The 21,908-nt window shown below is 43.2% G+C and overlaps 2 protein-coding genes across 3 annotated transcripts in view; both read right to left on the bottom strand.

Moving 5' to 3' along the window:
* Positions 1-21,908, bottom strand: part of marchf4a (membrane-associated ring finger (C3HC4) 4a) — a 55,918-nt gene that overhangs the window by 9,225 nt on the left and 24,785 nt on the right. For both annotated transcript variants that reach the window (XM_079853727.1, XM_079853728.1), the window contains 2 exons: positions 6,764-6,919; positions 1,472-1,664 (listed from right to left, as the gene is read on the bottom strand). In XM_079853727.1, the coding sequence (XP_079709853.1) occupies positions 1,472-1,664; positions 6,764-6,919 (349 nt within the window). The remainder of the gene's footprint in view (positions 1-1,471; positions 1,665-6,763; positions 6,920-21,908) is intronic.
* LOC307153014 (uncharacterized protein) lies at positions 11,726-13,179 on the bottom strand. The gene is made up of 2 exons (XM_079862078.1): positions 11,992-13,179; positions 11,726-11,953 (listed from the first exon to the last, which is right to left on the bottom strand). Exons 1-2 carry the CDS (start codon positions 12,865-12,867, stop codon positions 11,897-11,899), a joined length of 933 nt encoding a protein of 310 aa, XP_079718204.1. The 5' UTR covers positions 12,868-13,179; the 3' UTR covers positions 11,726-11,896.

Here is a 21,908-nt window from a genome sequence, read left to right as displayed (position 1 = left end):
TATATCAACACTAATGTTGGCTAGCAGGCGAGCGGAGGTAAACAGCTTTGTCCTTTGTTTACAGTGTAGTTTGTTGCAACAACATAAAACTTATAATCAAACTGTTAATAGAAAACACAACTAGAAATGATAAGACATACTCACAAGTTGTGATCCACAAACAACAGATTGTCCAGACAAAGTGGGAACTGCTCCGTTTCAGGAGAAGCTTTTGTGTGTAACCTGCATTGTACTCTCTTAGCTTCTGGAAGCTGTTCTCCGTAAAATGCGCAGCACACAGATAAACGTTGGTGTAACAATGTTCATGAACAGTGTCTAAAATAAATTAACCACTGGCAACTTTTTGAGCAATGTTACTGGGCAATGTTGCCGTCAACGGGGGACCAAGTGAGACACAGGTATCCAGATAGAAATTTGTTGCCCATTCTCAACGGGACAGTTCCCAAGCAACATTGCTTGGCAACATTGCTCAAAAAAGTTTCCCCATGTATCATCACATTAAAAAAAAAAATTATTTTGGAAACGGGGTGGATAAAACAGTGTCTCTCTTTGACATAGTGACAACACTGTCTTCTCTAATGCAGCTCAACCAGGCCTCGTCCTCTTTTTTACATATTCTGTGGGCCGGGATTATTTAAATGAATAACATTGTGACTTCATAAAGCCCGGAAAAAAATGCGTTGTATTCCAAACGAGTCATTTGTTATAGTTCTTGGAAAGAATATTCTGTTAAATAAAATATATTGGAGCTTTGTAACCTTGCAGAACTAAAGTTGAAAAAGTGAAAAGGCATAATATGACCCCTTTAACTAATGTGATGAGATCATGTGACAACTATGTAGCAAACTACTGCTTGAAATGGTTATTGTTGTGTACTGTTATGTTTCACAATATCAGTTATCAGTCCTGAGCAGTAATCGGTAAGATAGAGTTTCATTCTGAATATAGCCAGTTTAAGTTAGCTTTACTAGTCTAATAGTTTAAGTCACTTAATATTGGATGGATTTAAAATGGTACATTCTTAGTGTGACAGCCAGTATATTGTGGCCAATTTGAATTTGAATGGCATCTATGCAAGAATCAATTTCCAGTTCTCAATCTTTCAGTCTTTCCATTTCTATTGTTAGTAATTTTATTCAGTAGATACTTAAAAAAATGCATTCATTAACTGAAATGCAGCAATTACTCATGGCTCCCTGTGGCTTGCCTGAAAAACACAATCCTCTTAGTTCTGCCTGCACTTTTCCTCTACTTTCCTGTGTTTTTAGAGGAAAGTGGGCTTGTAATTCAACATTATGTCTTCAGCTGGTTCCAATAGGCCTAGATGTTGGTTACCAGTGAGGCCACTAGAGTCACAGTGTATTCAAAGGTCCCCCTACCCCTCACAGACAGTGTCTGATATTCTCAGACAAGTAAACATCCAAACATGTAAAAGCACAGCATTGCAGTTATTGAGAATCCAATGACCTACCAATGCAAACCAGGTCCATGAAGCCGTACATGGCATAACAGATCTGGAAGAGCAGGTCCTGCCTTTGCCACTTGGCCGAGGGGCTGAGGGAGGACCACACCAGCCAGGAGATACTGGCTATCAGGAACAGCGAACCCAGAACAGCTGCAGCTATCTGGACTTTCTCTATCACTGTCAAAGAGATGGCCTGCCACTGGAGACACAGAAAAAAACGATGAACTAATAGATAGCACAGTACCAGACGCACATTTAAACACACATGAAGAACAAGAAAACACTGGAAAATATTAAACAGTACACAGATAATATAAGTGACTTAATATCAGTCAGAATAGAAACAGACTAATAATATAAACAAGTATGCCTTTGGTAATATTACTAAAATTAGTCTGTAAATTAGACTGATGCAGAGGTACACATCTTCCAAAAGTTTGGGGTCAGTGAGATTTTGTTTTATGTGTACTTTTATTCAGCAAGGAGGCATTAAATTGATCAAGACTTGTTACAAAAAATATATTTCAAATAAATGCTGTTCTTTTGAACTTTCTATTCATCCTGAAAAAAAGTGTATTGTGGCTTCCAGAAAAATATTAAGCAGAGTTTACACAGTGTTTTTAACATTGATATAAATGTTTCTTAAGCAGCAAATCAGCATATTAGAATGATTTCTGAAGAGTCTTGTGACACTAAACACTGGAGTAACAGCTTTTAAAAAAATCAGCTTTGCCATTAGAGGAATAAATTACATTTTTATAAAAATGCACTTGTAGATATTAAAATAATACAAAACATTTATTTTAAATTGCATGAATATCTCACAATATTATTGTTTGTACTGTATTTTGTACAATCTTACCGACTCCAAACTTTTGAATGGTAGGTTTTATTATTCATATCATTATTTTAAAGGTGCGCTCTGGAAGATCTTTGAGATGAAGTACATACAAAACAAAAATACTGAACATACTGTTCTTCCCTTACCCCAATTCACTACGGTAAGCTCACACAATAATATTATATTTTGAGCAGTTGGGATGGATTTGGCAAGAAAAATGTCAAAATAATTTCTTGCCGTTTTACATAAACTAAAATATGGTCTGTCTACTTGCTCAGACAAGTTTTTTTTTTTTTTTTTTTTTTTTTTTTAAATATGTGCCCTGTAGACGTTCTTCTTACTGGTCATAGATCTTGGTGTAGAATGAAAGATCCTATCATAGGCAAGTCAACTGAAAGTACAGCTGATGTTAAAAAAAACAAAACAAAAAAAATTCGGTCATTCAGGGTTCCCACACCTTGGTTAATTTCAAATTCAAGGACCTTTCAAGGACTTTCCAGGTCCGATATCCTCAAATTCAAGGACATAATGTAGGGACACATTTCAAGTGAGAGCAAGGTTACACCGTGATACCTTGTCAGATACATTGTTAAAGTTTTCATGTGTCAAACAACAATGCAAAAAAGCATTCTTTTTTTTTTTTTTGGCCATATGACAGAGATCTGATATTCTATTTGTTGTATTTCTGTTTAGCATAAAACCGAAGAATATTCTGTATATTAACTTTTGCATGGAATTTATTGAAAAGAGCTTAGGCTCGTGTAACCAGAAGTTTTAAAGGTGCACTGTGTAATTTTTAGCGGCATCTAGTGGTGAGGTTGCGAATTGCAACCAACAGAAGTTACGGTGGACAACAGGAAAATATTTTGTTGTCTGAGACAAAGATAAATGGAGAGATTGTTTACTTAATTATTCAGTAAAATTATATGTTATTGCGAAAATTATTGTTAGCCTACTTGTTCATCATTGTGTTATTGTTTTATTCCCTGACTTTAGCTAGCTTCTTTGCACGAAGAAGAACATAGTGACGAAACCTCCTAAATATTACACATGCACCTTTAAGATACATGAATATGCTTTTAAGTTTTCTTGCCTCATGGGTTTATATTATCTTAACAAGCAAAGCAATTCAAGCCCTATTCGGACATTAATTGTTTCTCATGTGGACGTCTGTAAAAATAAATTTGCATCATACATGGAACCTCAGTGATAAAACTCATGCATTCGGATGCCCATTTATTGACGGTAGAGGAGCGAGTTTTGTAAGTCCGCGAACACGCAAACGCGCTGCTCGCGTGGTCAGTCACTTGATTGTCTGCTGTAAATAAAATGTCATATGCTTGGAATAATACGAATAAATTTGTATTTAATAAAATAATGTTCTATTTATCATTTAATTATTTAATTCTCATTTATAAAAATATGAAGCTAGACGCGCGTATGCCATATTCGAAACGGTTCTTGCATTTTCTCAAAAGGATGTAATTAAAAAAAAAATGGAAATAAGTTTACATGAGGTAAAAATAAAGATGCATTTGTATTTTTAATGTTATGCATAATAGCCTACATATTTTAAAATTGGATCATATATATTGCTGTCACAATAACGGCCCATTTCAAATGTTTACGTGCTTTTTTTCTCTTTCTCCTTTTTGTTCGCTGAGGTGGAGCGGTTAATCGTAACAGTTATCGTGTGTTCGTATCGTATGTTGATTGGCAGTGATCAAAAAGGATTTAAACAGTGAATTTTGAAGTGATCTCTTCTTGTAAACTCAGATATGTGGATTAAGACGGCAATTAAATCACCACACGACCTTGGTGTTTATGAAAAAAAAAATAAAAATACGCGGGTGGTGGGAGAAAAACACTGACATTCTGGATTTGGAGGGCAATTAAATCACAGACCAACCCCTAAATGATGAAAATACCTTACGACCCCATGATAAACAATTACCGTCCGAATAGGGCTATTGACTGAACATATTTGGGTTCGGTATAAGCACTGAAACCATATCCAACATAGTGCAGATCATTATAAAACATTCCAAATATCTTGAAACTTGCATTGTCCAGGCATCACGTTTCAGCGGTTTCAGCCAATTTTTGCAATGTTTCACAGTGTTTCTGTGAAACGTTGAGGTACCATCGTAGTAGTTTCGTGCGCGCGTGAAGTCATGGCAACGTACAACACAAAGCACCGGGAAACACTTTACGTAATGCGTAAATGCGCTTAACTAAGGTAGCCTAAATCAAGCAATCTAGTATGCACAGGCCACAAAGTGTTGGCGAAATAACACATTAGCGAACTGGAGGGAATAAAATGGCATTTTTTCCAGAAAACTTTTTTGCACAAAATAAATTCAAGTACTTTCAAGGACCTGTATCCAAGAATGTTTATTTTCAAAAACTTTCCAGGGGCCTTGAAAAAAAAAAAAAAAAAAAAAAAAACAGATTCACAAACTTTCAAGGATTTCAAGGACCCGTGGGAACCCTGGTAAATGTATGGCCACAGTTTTGTAGTGCACCTTTAAAATAACCAAAACAAAGAAGAAAGTGTCCTATTTATCATCTGAAGGTCAGATCAAAAGAAAATAAAAAAGGCTGAAAGTAATATCATTGAGAGCAGAAGCTTTGAACCCAGACAAGCAAATTAATTATATGAGCTCATCATATGAAAGGAATAAGATAAACACACTGCTAATGCTCTCAGTATTATGGTGGTACAATGGCACAGTGATGGTATCAGATGGCTATATTTTGGTGCTGAATGACTACCATATTCATATATCATACATGGTATGCCAAGGTGCACTATATGGCCAGAGTATGTGAACATGACCTTCTAATTAATGTGTTTTCTACTTTAATCAAGTATACTATACAGCCATGTAAATGTCCAAACAATGAGACAAAATATTTTCTTTTCCAACTCTGCACAAAGTGGGATCTATAAAGAAACTATTTACCGACTGTGGTGTGGAAGAAATTGGCTGGCCTTCAAAAAAAGCCCACCTGAAACTCAATGAGCACCTTTGTGATGACTGTGAGCCAAGCCCCATCATATAAAATCAGTGTCTGACCTCACTGACGCTCTATAATGAATGAGAGCAATGTTCCCTGCAACCATGTTCCCACATCTAGTGGTAAGCTTTGCCAGAAGAGTGGAAGGGAGGATTGATGCCTCATTAATGCCCATGGCTATGAAATGAATTGTCCATGGTTTTGCTTAAACACATTTGGGTGTTGTGTTCCAACCCGTTCTCATTCCCAGGGCGTCATACACTTACGCTTTTGTCACGTCCGTCGGCGTCTACTTCCAACGCACATGGCACCCTTTAGCGTCAATATGAGACGCACAGAGCTTATGATCGAAAATAATAACTGTTATATTATCCTATTGCATTGCTGAATTATTAAGCTATAAGTTTTTGTTAAGTTATAAAATGTTGAGGATATTAAAACAAAATACATAAAAATAGCATGCATCTGTCGAAAACTGTGAACAAATTCCTTTATTTCTCTGCATCAAAAGGTAAATAATTAAAAAAAAATAATGTCCACAATATTATCATAATGTTTTGTAGAATTATCAAGCACATTTTTTATTAAGGATATCATTATCCATCATCCGGTTTATATTGGAATGAGTTGATGACTGACGAAGTTGCCCTGGGCGTCCAATAGTACCGCGGATGGGTTTACGTTGGAGTTAGTGGAAAGCTCTGTGTGTCTCATATTGGCGCTAAAGGGTGTCATGTGCGTTGGTAGTAGAAAAGCGTAAGTATATGATGCCCTGGGAATGAGAACGGGTTGTGTGTTCAGGTGTCCACAAACTGTATTGGCCATTTAGTGCAATGCAAATAATACCTGCATGGTGGACAAAACTAAAGCAGTTTTACTCCGTAACACATGTAAGTATATTTATTTATTTGGACTTAAATTTTTTTTATTTTTTTTTCACTACATTTCAAAGCATAACAACAAATCTTTCTTTAGAGCCAATTCTTTTCAATGAACTGTTCACAACTACTGATTCAATAACTCAGGTTAACAAATTACTGAATTGTCTTGTCTGAATTTAAAATGAGCCTAGAAGCAGAAGTAATATGATCGCCAGAGCTCGACTGTGCTGACTTCTAAAAAAATTCATAATGATGTCAGACTAACTTATTTAAATTATATCCTATCAGTGTGACTGGGGCATTAGACCCCTCTCTCTTTAAATAAGCATTTTGAGCAGGAGGATGTATAATATAAATAAATAAAACCATATAGATTAGTTATTTTACTTTTAAAACATGTAGGCCTACTGTTACTTTTTAAATCGAAATGGATTACTTTTACAAATGTAATATTTCATCAGCGTACATGGAATTACAAAGGAACATAAAAAAAAACAGTCATAATGCTTTTGGTAATAATAATGTTAAAATAAGCTCAGGCAAGCATTGAGTTACCTGTAGCGGGTTCTTGGTGCTGATGGCGATGACCTGGTATTTGTAGTAGCAGAGTTCGCAGCTCCAGGATCCTCTCTCACTAATCCACTTTATTAGACAGGGCTCATGAGTGCAGCGAACAGAACCACTACAGCGACACGGGCTCAGCAGCTCCCCCTGCAGGACACAACACATGCTCACATTAGCAGTAGCTAATCTCCCCCGATTTATCAAATAATTCGGAAACCAGACACCCAGACTGATGATAAATAAGACGCTGTGAATGGTTCAATCCAAAATTCTTGACAAAGATGAAGTAAATACAGTCTTTAATAAACACAGAGAATAACCCAGGAGAAATCATAATTCACACACATTAAATGAAGATGAGAACCAACAAGCAATAGAACCAAACAATAAGTATAAATCATGAACTAAACGAGACACAGGCGTGGTTAATCGGTAACTAAGGAAACTAACAGAGTAATTAAGGTCAAACTGAAATGAAACACGTCAAAGACACAGGAACGCTGTGAACTAAGGGTACGCTTGAGCTAAGGGTAGGGTAGCTTGGGTAGCTTGAACTAAGGGTATGCTTACACGATAACGATATGCTTAAAACTGAGAAGTTTTTCCTCTGAGTTTTCCGCATTCAGACAACACCATTGTCAAAAAGATCCCCACTGACACGGATTTGCAAAAATGACTAAAAACCCTGTATTCCCTGAATTCTATTCATTAGATGGCGATGAAACACTATAGACTGAACACGTAATACGCATGTGCATGATGTCATCATTTTCAGAAATTCACGTTTTTGCTGTTTACACAGAGACCGTTTTCAAAAACTTGCACTTTGAAACCCATTTTCAAAAGTTTGATTTTCAGGCCCCCAAAACTCCGTAGTCATGTAAATGAATGGCCAAAGCGTATACAAAGTTTTATGTTTTTAGTTGAAAATGGTGTCGTGTCCCTAAATGTAAATAGCAACAAAAAGTATTTTCATTGCAGCCATAGATGCAATTTACACTAAGTGATAATGGTATTATTTTTGGACCCATCAAAAGCCAACCAAGAAAAATAAAATAAAATAAAAAATAAAAATAAAATGTTACTCATTGCTCAGTTTGAGAGGAACCTGGATAAAGGGCGTGTGTGGAAAGTGCGGAAGTGAATTGTGTGAGTGTTTGGGAAAACCAGCCACGCATAGGCGTAGATTACGCGGGGGACGTGTCCCCCCCACTTTTTATAGAATGTCAAGTGTAATACCAGTTTTTTTTCCAACTTTTGTTGACAGATTTTTGCTTAATTGGCTTAATATGCTCGGTACTTCTAGGGCAGAGCCGTTGATGTTTTTCAACGGCTCTGCCCTAGAAGTACCGAGCTCCACCCACAAACACAGTAGGCTATATGATGGTCTACGATACATACAAATTTAATTATCTTATTATTATCTTATTATTAAAATACATGATCAGGATTTTACCACCTCCGCCTTTTGAGCCAGGAAAAACCCTGCATGTGCAATATAAAGTACTGAGCATCTTTCTTTCTTTCTTTCTTCATTTCTTTCTTTCTTTCTTTCTTTCTGTTTTATTGCTTTAAAAATATATAGCATATTAAGCCAATTAAGCAAAAATCTGTCAACAAAAGTTGGAAAAAAAACTGGTATTACACTTGACATTCTGTCCCCCTCACTTTTGAAATGATGGCTACGCCCCTGCGAGCCACGTATTCAGCAAAGCCAACCTTCAGCAATGGTGAACTTCTGTTGGTAAACAGAAACAGCAACAGGATCCAGACGGTCAACACAGCTCGCTCGGGTTTTTTAAACGCTCCGCGCTGAAGACATCGCCATGGAGAGCGGTCCACTCTACAGCATCCGTTCCAGCAAAGACACAGCGTTCACCCGCAGAGGACTGCGTCACCGCCACCCAGGTAAGTGTAAAGACACCTTCCTTCTCCTTTAATATTCCACCGTCCAACTATCTGCAGTTCGTATGTTTGGGTACTTTCAGATGGCGTTCGGCTTTCCTTGAGGCTTTCCAGTTCTCATCTCCAAAGCACACTCATAGTCTTCGCGTTACTTTTCCACTTTCTCCTCTCCCGCCTTTAGTTTAAATTCCTCCTTTTATATGATTACCTCATTTCCTTTTCTTCATTTGACAACGGAAATGGGCGGGGATGACATTAATTTAATTTGTTCTTTGTAATGTTTCAGCTCCGCCACACAACATATTAAGTGTATTTGATTATATTTATCAAAATAATAAATGTATGCTGCTTCATTGGGACATTACTACTAAAAATGTCATAACTTGACCTTCTGGTGAAACAAACTTCTCTCTGGCCTGCAGGACTTCTCCAATTATTTAGTCCTCTTAAACCCCGCACCTGCAAAGCTCACAGTCATCTGCCTCCGTTTTTGTGTGCAACGCCCACATCTCAAAATAAACAACCGATGCAAAACCAAGTCATTGCCCTACTTTTTTTTCTTCACTAATATGTTCCTCTCATGTACATCACTATATGGAAGAAAGGAGCTACTTCCTTTTTTAATCTTGACTTTAAGGAGCAGTCACATTTACTCTTACAATATTGCCAAGGGATCTTTTGTGCCTGAATTTTTTTTGCTAATTTAAAAAATGTAAAAAATAAATATCATTAATTATAAATTCATAAATATTATGTTTTTGGAGAGTCATACCACATGACATTTTACAATCTGAATTAATCGTGCTTTTTCATAAAAAGATCAAATCATGTGATATATAATTTCCTGACAATTTTTTTAGTAGAGAAGCAGTTATTAAATCTTCATTATTATAACAGTACAGTGTTGTATCACACAAACATTTATATACAAATATATACAAAATGTTTAACTTTAAAACATGCTCATTTAGCTATTCAAGCCATTGTATGTATGAATCACATTTGATTCTCTTTATTCTTTTTCTTTTTATCACCAAGGCCAGATAAATCCCATCACATAGAGCCTCTTACACCTAGCTATCATCACATAGAGACTGTGTCTGTTCCCCGAATTTGGAAATCCAAAAAACGTCCAAACCCATCTATGGTTAAAAATGTAATTGATGTTCAACAAATAAAAAACAGCTATAATACAGATGAGCAAATGCTAAAGCTTGGGTTGCTGAATATTCGATCCCTTACTCCAAAAGCACTCATTGTTAATGATATGATTTCAGACTATAACCTAGATGTGCTGTGTTTGACAGAAACCTGGCTAAAACCAGACGATTACATTACTTTAAATGAGTCAACCCCGCAAGATTACTGTTATAAACATGAGCCTCGTCTGAAACGCAAAGGGGGAGGTGTTGCTGTAATTTATAGTAATATTTTCAAAACCACTAAGAAATCAAGTTTTAAATATACTTCTTTTGAAGTGTTGGTGCTTAATGTAAAAATACAAAGTGTAAACGATAAATCACGTTTGAGATTTGTGCTGGCTACTGTATACAGGCCACCAGGGCACCATAAAGATTTTATCAAAGAATTTGCGGACTTTCTATCAGAATTAATATTGACTGCAGATAAAGTACTATTTGTTGGTGATTTTAATATACACATAGATAATGAAAATGATGCATTGGGTATGGCATTTAAAGACATTGTAAACTCTATTGGAGTTAGACAACACGTGTCAGGACCTACTCATTGTCGTAATCATACTCTAGATCTAATATTATCACATGGAATAAATGTTGACGCCGTTGAAATTCTGCCAGCAGAGCGATGACATCTCAGATCATTACCTAGTCTCGTGTAAATTACATTTAGCCAAGGCTGCAAAGCCGACTCCGTGTTATAAATATGTTAGACCTATCACTTCTGTCACTAAAGATTGCTTTATCAATAATCTTCCTAATCAGTTTCATCATCTCAGCATCCCAGATAGCTTAGAAGAACTATATTGCAACAGAAACTTTTAACTCTCTCTTTTCCAGCATTTTAGACACAGTTGCTCCTTTGCGCTTAAAGAAGATTAAAGAAAATAGTCCAACGCCGTGGTACAACGAGCACACTCAGGCCCTTAAGAGAGCAGCCAGAAAAATGGAGCGCAACTGGAAGAAAACAAAACGTCTCGGTTACTAATGTAACCCTCGTTCCCTGAAGGAGGGAATGGGAGACGTAACGTCGACGTGACGACGTAATTGGGATCACTTCAGGGAGCCCTATCAACTTCGAGTGTCTACAGAACGAGCCAATGAACGTTGGCGTGCGTGAATCGCGTCACGCGCCCCCGCCCCGCCGCGCGGGTATAAACAGGAAGCGGGCGCACGCACACATTGTTTTTCGCTGAGGAGCCGAGATTCGTGACGGCCATGCAGCGATGGTCAGCAACGGTGGCGACGGGATGTTACGTCTCCCGTTCCCTGCTTCAGGGAACGAGGGTTACATTAGTAACCGAGACGTTCCCTTTCAGTCGCTCACGTTCGACGTAACGTCGACGTGACGACGTAATTGGGATCCCATGGAAAACGCCACGGTTGCTGCCACATCCAGCGCCCTACGCAAGACTCTCAGACCCGCAACTGCTGGGGCGGAAGACCTGCGTAGAGGGAGTTCAACTGCTGTTCCATTATACCCCACACAGTGAACTCTTAATAACACTGGGAAAGCGTACCTTTCCAGGGGAAAGAACGCTGCGGAGCCACATCCTTCCCGAAGGGAGGTAACATGTGGAGAATACACATATGGACTGGCCGAAGGGGCAGTGCAACATATGGAATGTCACTGGGGTGGCTCCACCCGAAGGGGAAGACACACCGGACAGTGACGGCAGAGCAGACTCTGCCAAGGGAAGACACGGGCTCACCGCAGGGAGCTGGTCGTGGAAGAATACACATATGGGATCGCCGCAGGGATCGCACATATGGAACCCAGCCTAGCACAAGTTACACAAGCATACGAGCACTAGGCCTGGCGTCAGACCCCAATGGGGAACTCGACTGGAGTAAAAAGCGCACGTATCCGTTCCTAGGAAGGGAGTGGCGCAGCAAGCCGACACTAGAGCGGGAACTTCGGTGTTACCGGCTAGTAGAAGCGAGCACACAGGAAGAAACCGGCTCAACACGTAAGCTATAAAACCTAGCAAACGTGTTAGGTGTCGCCCAGCCCGCAGCTCTACAGATGTCTGTCAGCGAGGCGCCGTGTGCCAGCGCCCAGGAAGAAGCGACACTCCTAGTGGAGTGGGCTTTCAACCCGGGCGGGCAGGGCACGCCTTGGGCTTCGTAAGCCAAGGCGATGGCATCCACTATCCAGTGGGCCATCCTCTGCTTGGAGACAGCCTTCCCTTTCTGCTGGCCTCCGTAACAGACGAAGAGCTGATCTGAGGTCCTGAGGCTTTGCGTTCTGTCCACGTACAGACGCAGAGCGCGAACGGGACAGAGAAAAGCCAGGGCTGGGTCTGCCTCCTCCGAAGGCAGCGCTTGCAGGTTCACTACCTGGTCCCGGAAGGGAGTGGTATGAACCTTGGGCACGTATCCGGGCCGGGGTCTCAGGATGACGTGAGAGTTATCCGGACCGAATTCTAGGCACGATTCGTCGACCGAAAATGCATGCAGGTCCCCTACCCTCTTGATAGAGGCCAATGCAACCAGGAGTACTGTCTTACAGGACAGGATTTTTAACTCAGCTGTTTGCAGAGGCTCAAAGGGTGGTCTCTGAAGTGCCGAAAGGACCAGAGACAAATCCCAAGAGGGTATAGAGAGTGGGCGAGGAGGATTCAGTCTCCTTGCTCCCCTCAGGAACCTGACGATCAGGTCATGCTTTCCCAAAGACTTACCATCAACAGCATCGTGATGTGCAGCAATAGCGGCAACATACACTTTAAGGGTGGAGGGAGACAGCCTTCGCTCCAGCCCTTCTTGCAGGAAGGAAAGCACCGCTCTGATCGAGCAAGATCGGGGGTTCTCCTCGTGAGAGGAGCACCAGTCAACGAACAGGTTCCACTTCAACGCATAGAGGCGCCTCGTAGAGGGGGCTCTAGCGGAAGTGATGGTGTCAACTACCGCAGGGGGTAGGTCACCTAGAACCTCCGCGTCCCGTCCAGGGACCAGACATGGAGTTTCCAGAGGTCTGGACGCGGGTGCCATAGGGTGCCCCGTCTCTGAGAGAGCAGATCCTCTCTCAGAGGAATGGGCCAGGGAGGGGCTGTCGCGAGGAGCACTAGTTCCGGGAACCAGGTCCGGTTGGGCCAATACGCCGCAACTAACAAGACCTGCTCCTCGTCCTCCCTGACTTTGCACAAGGTCTGTGCAAGAAGGCTCACTGGGGGAAACGCATACTTGCGAAGGCCCCGGGGCCAGCTGTGTGCCAGAGCATCCGTGCCGAGGGTCCCCTCGGTCAGGGAATAGAACAACTGGCAGTGAGACGTGTCCGGGGCGGCAAACAGATCTACCTGTGCGGTCCCGAAGCACCTGAAAATCAGCTGGACCACCTGGGGATGGAGTCGGCATTCTCCCGGTAGCACCTGCTGTCGTGAGAGCTCGTCGGCTGCACGGTTGAGCAGGCCCGGAATGTAAACGGCACGAAGCGACCTCAGATGCTTCTGACTCCAGAGGAGGAGATGGCGGGCGAGTTGTGACATGCGGCGGGAACGTAGACCACCTTGGCGGTTGATGTACGCAACGGTCGCAGTGCTGTCCGTTCGGACCAGTACGTGCTTGCCTAGTAGCAGCGTTTTGAAACGGCTCAGTGCAAGACGTACTGCTAACAACTCGAGGCAGTTGATGTGCCAATGCAGTTGAGGCCCCGTCCACAGACCTGAAGCTGCATGCCCGTTGTACGTGGCCCCCCAGCCGGTGGCAGAGGCATCCGTGGAGACCACAGAGTGCCTGGACACTTGTTCCAGGGGAACACCTGCCCGCAGGAACGAAGGGTCCGACCACAAGCTGAGAGTTTGGTGACAGTGCGGAGTCACTTGGACCCGGCACGAGCCGCTCTGCCACGCCCATCTCGGGACTCGATCGTGGAGCCAGTGTTGGAGCGGCCTCATATGAAGCAATCCGAGCGGCGTAACCGCGGCTGCAGATGCCATATGCCCCAGGAGCCTCTGAAAGAGTTTCAGTGGTGCCGCTGTTCTGCGTCTGAGCGTGCTCACGCAGTTCAACACTGACTGGACACGGGCCTCTGTGAGGCGCGCTGTCATGTTGATCGAGTCCAACTCCATACCGAGAAAAGAGATCCTCTGCCCAGGGGTGAGTTTGCTCTTTTCCCAGTTGACCCGAAGCCCTAGGTGGCTGAGGTGACTGAGCACCATGTCCCTGTGTTCGCACAACTGCTCTCTCGACTGGGCCAGAATAAGCCAGTCGTCGAGGTAGTTGAGAATGCGAACACCACGCTCGCACATGGGAGCAATGGCCGCCTCCGCGACTTTCGTGAAGACGCGGGGCGACAGGGCCAGCCCGAAGGGTAAGACCTTGTACTGATATGCCCGTCCCTCGAACGCAAAGCGAAGAAACGGTCTGTGTCGAGGGAGAATCGAGACATGAAAGTATGCGTCCTTCAGGTCGATCGCTGCAAACCAATCTTGGGGACGGATGCATTTGAAAATGCGTTTCTGCGTCAGCATCTTGAACGGTAGCCTGTGAAGGGACCGGTTCAGGACGCGCAGGTCCAAGATTGGCCGTAACCCACCACCTTTCTTGGGTACAATGAAGTACGGGCTGTAGAAGCCGGTCTTCATATCGGCTGGAGGGACCGGCTCGATCGCGTCCTTCGCCAGTAGGACTGCGATCTCGGCCCTGAGCACAGGGGCATTGTCCGCCAGAACACGGGTGAACAGAATGCCCTTGAAAGCAGGGGGACGCCGGGCGAACTGAATCGCATAGCCGAGTCTGATGGTACGGATGAGCCAGCGAGACGGGCTGGGAAGCGTTAACCAGGCTCCCAGAGACCGAGCAAGCGGGACTAACGGCACCACAGACGTACCCGGGGTGGGGCAGCGCGGCGGAATGCAGGGACCCGACTCGGACGGCACAGCGGCCCGAAGTGGGGTCTGAGTGTGTGGTGCAGCACATACCTGCTTCCGTCGAAGGGCAGAGTGAGTGTGTGAAGGTGACAGCACGTCCGGAACACAGCCACTGCTGCTCGCTGGCGATGAAAGAGGGGCTCGGGAGTGACAAGGCATGGTGGCGTTGTCGACTGCCAAGCGCGCCCTCTTGGGGCCCAGAGGTTTCAGAAATTGCTCTTTTTTTGAAAATGTGGGTACCAAAAAGAAACAAAAAGAAAAGAACAAAAAGAAAAGGAAACAAAAGATTCTCCGCCCGGCCCTCCACCGGGGGAAGGAGTGGCGCCTTCGTCATCTCCTGAAGAGCAACTTGATCCACCTCTGGGCCGCCCGTCTCAGGGTCGTTTGCACCGTCGCTTGCCTCCTGGTTTGGCAGCGGCCTGGACGGGCGGGGTCGACTTCCTGCGGCTTGCTCTGCGCTGAGGCCTGGATGATGGCTGCTGCTGCTGGGGCCTGGCGGGAGCGGAGGGTCTGCGGCCGGCGGACGGGTGGGAGCGGCAGCGGTCCGCCGGGGCAGGATGTGTCGGATGGCCTCCGTCTGCTTCTGTGCGTCCGAGAACTGTTGGGCAAAGCTCTCGACCGCGTCGCCGAACAACCCAACCTGGGAAAGAGGGGCATCCAGGAACCGATATTTATCGGTGTCCCTCATATCCGCCAGGTTGAGCCAGAGGTGGCGCTCCTGGACCACCAAGGTGGACATCGCCTGACCGACTGAACGTGCGGTTTCCTTCGTCGCCCGGAGGGCGAGGTCGGTTGCCACACGGAGCTCCCGGAGGAGCTCTGGGTCAGAACCACCCTCGTTCATGTCCATGAGCGCCTGGGCCTGGTGGACCTGCAAGAGCGCCATGGCATGGAGGGCGGAAGCAGCCTGTCCACAGGCCTTGTAAGCCTTCGCCGTTAGACCGGACGAAAACTTAAGGGCCTTGGACGGGAGGCGTGGATTACCCCGCCAAGAGGAAGCGGACGCCGGACACAGCTGCATCGCGACGGCCCGCTCCACGGGGGGATATCCACATACCCCTTAGCTGCCCCGCCAACGAGGGTGGCGAGGGGTGAGGAGCCACTAGAACGGCTTCGGGCACTGTACGGTGCCTTCCACGTCCTAGAGAGCTCCTCATGCACTTCCGGAAAGAAAGGTACCGGGGCGGCGCACTGAGAACCAGCACGGCCCGCCCCGAGAAACCAATCGTCCAACCGAGAAGGTTCGGGACGTGGTGGAGGATTCCACGCAAGCCCGACCTTCTCGGCGGCCCGGGAAAGCATAGCAGTCCATTCTGGATCTGGCTCGGACAACGCTACACACCCCGAGGGGGGCAACGCAGCCGAGTCGTCATTTCCAGAGGACAGCTCCCCCTCCGATGCTGCGATCGACATCTGATCGTCAGCTGGGGCCCCAAAGGAAACGGTTGGTAGTTCCGGGGAAGGACCAAGACTTTCACTAAGGGGCTCCAATGGCAGGAGCGTATGTGAGGCATGAGGGGCCCGCGGAGAATGACTCGACGGGGAAGCCCTCACGGTAATCCTCAGATCACCCTGGTCATGCGCCAAAGTAGGTCTATTCTGCGGGGCAGAATAGACTCTAGATCGGGGCATAGGCGAGGGGACTGCACCTCCCTTGAGGTAAGCGAGTCTCGATCTTAACGCTGTGATAGTCATATTCCCGCAATGGGAACATGAACTATCCACAAAAGCTGCCTCAGCGTGCTGAATGCCCAAACACGAGAGGCAACTCTTGTGGCCATCTGCTGGCGCCAGGGAACGACCACACCCAGAAACGCACAAGCGGAATGACATCTTGAAAAAGACGCAGGGTCACGCTTGTGTTGCTCTTTTAGTTGAAAATAAAAAAGGATTTGAAAAACTCTCTTTGTGTTGAGGCACCCAGGGGTAGCCGCAGTGTGAATGCACACACAGGGGAAACGCCCCGAACCGACACACACACACACAGACACAAACACAGTGCTGTGAAAACAGCAGTTGAGAGCTGCAATGCTCGCGGCCACCACTGATCGCGCCGTCACACCAACACAGCAACAGAGAGATGATCCTCTTTTGAAGTCTTCAAACAGCTGATTCTGATAGACAAAAGTCTCATAGAAGCTCGGCTCCGAAGTGAAAGACAATGTGTGCGTGCGCCCGCTTCCTGTTTATACCCGCGCGGCGGGGCGGGGGCGCGTGACGCGATTCACGCACGCCAACGTTCATTGGCTCGTTCTGTAGACACTCAAAGTTGATAGGGCTCCCTGAAGTGATCCCAATTACGTCGTCACGTCGACGTTACGTCGAACGTGAGCGACTGAAAGGGAACTAGAGGTATTTCGGATTTCATGGAAAGAGAGCTCGATTGCATACAGAGAGGCTTTAAAAGCTGCTAGATCTGATTATTTTTCAACCCTATTAGAAGAAAATAAACATAATCATAGATATTTATTTGAAACAGTGGCTAAACTAACGAAAAAGAAAGCTTCAAACCCAGAAGTTTCCAAGCAACACAGCAGTAACTTTATGAACTTCTTCACTTATAAGATTGATAATATCAAGGAGAAAATTATAACTATGCAACCGTCTACTACAGTATCGCATCAGGCAGTGCATTGTAGTCTCCCTGAGGAAAAATTTTATTCATTTATTGCTATAGGAGAGGAAGAATTTTCTAAACTCGTTAAATCATCTAAATCGACAACATGTATGTTAGACCCTATACTGACTAAGCTACTGAAAGAGATGCTCCCAGAGGTCATAGATCCTCTTCTTAAAGGGCACCTATTATGCCCCTTTTTACAAGATGTAATATTGGTCTTGGGTGTCCCCAGAATGTATTTGTGAAGTTTCAGCACAAAATACCCCACAGTTAATTTATTATAACCATTTGAAAATGTCATTTTTGGGGCCTGTTTTAAAAAGAGCTGTTTTGGTGTGTACCACCTTAAATGTAAATGAGCTGCATATCCCCGCCCTGCTTTTGGATGAGGGCGTAACTCCTATGGCAATAAACAGTCGGTAGAAGCAGAATGGCTGAGAGTGAGAGACCCGCTGTTCTGTATGGCATTCAGCCGTACATGTATGAACCGGAATCAGACCCAGATGATGAAGAGACTCCGTCAGAATAAACACGAATGAGAATGGACCAGGACGTCTCGGAATGGTTATTTGATCAATTTATGTGCTTATACAGTTTTAATCGCGTCTCCTTTGCAATTATGGATGTGCAACACACACACACACACACACACACACAAACTGTGATAACGTTCGTGCATTTTTTTTAAACTACACACACACACAAATAATGTGATAACGTTTGCTAAGTACAAACGAGATTATATTTATGCGAGGGGTGCTGTTGCGTCATGACATTACTTGTCGTACAGATGCTTATGTGGCAAATGTGAGAAGATACAGAACCAGAAAATATATGCAGGGAGATAGAGCTGGTATTAATTTATTTACATTTGTAATTGCTGCAAAAAAATAATACATGACATAAAACTGTCTGACGTTGTTTGTTGAGACATCCTATGACATCCTATGATGACGACAATAAGACGCATTTGTTGTTGAACTGGCTGACATTGATTGAAATGACTATTTGCTCAAAAATCATAAAATACACTTACTTCTTCTGGAGGTGACGTTGGATCGCGAACAGTAGCCTAGGCAACGATCCACACTTGAGGATTAACTTTGACCCTCGTTCACTAACAGTCAAAATGATTCGCGCAAACATAAACGTATTTAGGAAGATTAAGTGGCGCCTTTTCTTCATAAATAAAATCCATCCGCTGTGTTTTCATTGGCTCTGATGTCAGTGAAGACTACTATGTCCATTCTTACATCCCACAACAGAACACCTACATTTCTTAGGAGACATTACTGGCTGTCGTTGAAACAATGGCGATGGTGTACAGATCACCGAGGGCGGGGTAACCACAGTGTCAATCAAACCACGTCGGTGGGGCTTGCGCAATTCTACGTCACAGTGAGAGCAATCTTAGAACAGCTCGTTCTGAGACAGTGCTTATGATTTATTGAGATTGTAAAAAAAACACTGGGTGGATTTTTATCATTCTAGGGTGGTTTTGCTCACACACTGCCAACACACATTTAGACCGTACCATATTACTGAGACTGCTCTCATTAGAGTCACAAATGATTTGCTCTTATCATCCGATCGTGGTTGTATCTCTCTATTAGTGTTACTTGATCTTAGTGCTGCATTTGACACCATTGACCACAGCATTCTTTTAAATAGACTAGAAAACTATGTTGGCATTAGTGGAATTGCACTAGCATGGTTTAAATCATACTTATCTGACCATTATATTATCAGTTTGTAGCAGTAAATGAAGAGATGTCTCATCGATCACAAGTTCAGTATGGCGTACCACAAGGCTCAGTACTAGGACCGCTGCTGTTCACTCTGTACATGCTACCATTAGGAGATATCATTAGGAAACATGGAATTAGCTTTCACTGTTATGCCGACGATACTCAGCTGTATATTTCTTCAAAACCTAACGAAACTTACCAATTCACAAAATTAACGGAATGCATAGCTGATATAAAAAATTGGATGACTCGTAATTTCCTACTTCTAAATTCTGAAAAAACAGAGATTCTAATTATTGGACAAAAAACTTCCTCACCTAATAACCTAGAATACTGTCTAACACTTGATGGCTGCTCTGTCAAGTCTTCGTCGTCAGTTAGGAACCTGGGTGTGCTCTTTGATACCAATCTTTCATTTGAAAGTCACGTGTCTAGTATCTGTAAAACCGCATTTTTCCCTCTTAAAAATATATCTAAATTACGCCATATGCTCTCAATGACAAATGCGGAACAATTAGTTCATGCGTTCATGACATCAAGGCTAGATTATTGTAATGCTCTACTGGGTGGTTGCCCTGCAAGCTTAATAAACAAACTACAGCTAGTTCAAAACGCAGCAGCTCGAGTTCTTACCAGAACCAGGAAGTATGACCATATCATCCCAGTTCTGTCAACACTGTATTGGCTCCCTATTAAAATTTTAAAATATTGCTGATTAATCAAAGCACTAAATGGTTTAGCTCCGCAGTACTTGAGCGAGCTCTTAACGCTTTATAGTCCTTCACGTCTATTGCGATCTCAAAATTCCGGCCAGTTAATAATACCTAGAATATCAAAATCGACTGCTGGCGGTAGATCCTTTTCCTATTTAGCACCAAAACTTTGGAACAGTCTTCCTAACATTGTCCGGGAAGCAGACACACTCTGTCAGTTCAAAGCAAGATTAAAGACACATCTCTTTGACCTAGCATTCACATAATACATTATAGACTTCTATAATTCAATGTTAGGCTGCATAGATTAGGTCAGCTGGAAACGGGAACACTTCCCATAAATCCTGATGTACTCGTTACATCATAAAAAGAATGGCATCTACGCTAATTTTAGTGTCTTTGTTTATCCCAAGGTTTTCCCGCAGCCTGCCGGATCCAGGCCGTATCCAGATCTGACGAAGGACCTTCGCCTGGACCCGATAACAACGCAGTGCTGAAGTGCCAACTAGTCTCTCCCTATGGAGGATCCCTTTACCACTCTACAGATAAAGCATTGTCGGGAAATGCGTTTCACGTACCTACCCCGAAGTGATAAAATAAAATAAAATTCTGTATCAAAATTTTATCAGTATCAGTAATTTTGTTTAGGCTTGGTTTGTAGGGAATTACAAACCTGTGCACATATATTCAAACGCACATAACTATAGAACCAATTCTTAATGCGCATGTGAACGCCATCAGCGTTTATCACAGGTTCGCGTTTAAAGTCTGTGTAGAGAGAATGGTAATAACAAATGACCTAATTTAATAACAAATGATCGTTGCGACGGAAGCGAATCAATCAAAACTAACTTTAGCTGGAAAATAACTTTATTAAAGAACCGCTATAAAGCCAAAACAATCTCTGTTACCTTAAATTATACGTTTATCTCTGTAAAGCTGCCTTGAAACAATCTACATTGTTAAAAGCGCTATATAAATGAAGATGACTTGACTATTGTTCTCTTTATTTTTGAGCAAGTTAATAGATCCAGACCAAAACACAAGTGCCATGTCATTGACCCGTCCAATAGTTGTACAAATGATTAATGGGCTCCACTTAAGAATCCACAGACTGTTACTAGGGACATGACCTTGGCGACCTTCAAAGAACTACTCATTCATTTGGGGAATACGTTTAACAGTGCTGCTTGCCTTGTTAAAAAACAGAGCAGTGTCCGGTTTGAATTCAACAGAAAATTAAAACGCCAGAATCTCTTTTCAGCAGCAAAGGGACATAGGCTAATTAGATTGATTGCTACTTTGCAACCCATGTGAATCATGCAACTGAGACAACAAACCTACTGCCTCCAGTGCTGCATGTCAAAATATCTTCACAGAAGCCTCATAGCAGTATTCACAATGTTTCAAAACACAGCACATCTCAAACGTGCCTCATAGTGAGGGTTGTGTGGGTGACAAATAGTTGCCTAATCCATGCGTTTATTCTTAGCTCATTTAACCAGTGCAAAGAATATCTGTACATCCGCTAATGTCAAAATTACAGAATTAATTACACAAGTGCAAACATTGGTCAGAGCAAATTCCTTTAATTAACACCATTGCTTTGTGAATATGAACCAAACACAATGGCGGTAGGGCTGCACGATTTGGGGAAAATGTCATATTGCGATAATTGAGGTCAATATTGCGATTGCGATATAATAAACAAATGGTTTCATGAGTCAACTTGCTTGGTTCTCAAGGAAAATAAATGCACACACAGATTAGTGATAATCTGCCTAAAGAAAAAAGTTCTTTAGTCAAGAGCAGTGAGTGTTTTTCTCTGTTCCCTTTGTTCTTTGATTAACTTTAAATACAGATATAATTAGTGGCTACTGTGTACTGTCCCTTTAAGACCAGCCGCTGCTGTCAGAGACGCGGATCTCACACGTGCCTCATTCTCTCACGAGTCATCACAACTCTTCACGTTCATCATAAGACTACTCTTATGTTATGAAGATACTCGACAAAAAGACATTTTGGCATAATTGTGTGTGTTATTGTTCGTTCAAGCTCGAAAGAGAACTTTATTCTGGCATGC

The sequence above is a fragment of the Squalius cephalus genome, assembly GCF_949319135.1.
Source record: "Squalius cephalus genome assembly, chromosome: 2".
In the NCBI taxonomy this organism is placed as follows: domain Eukaryota; kingdom Metazoa; phylum Chordata; class Actinopteri; order Cypriniformes; family Leuciscidae; genus Squalius; species Squalius cephalus.
The sequence above is the reverse complement of the archived record's forward strand: the minus strand, read 5'-3'. Positions and strand labels throughout refer to the sequence as shown.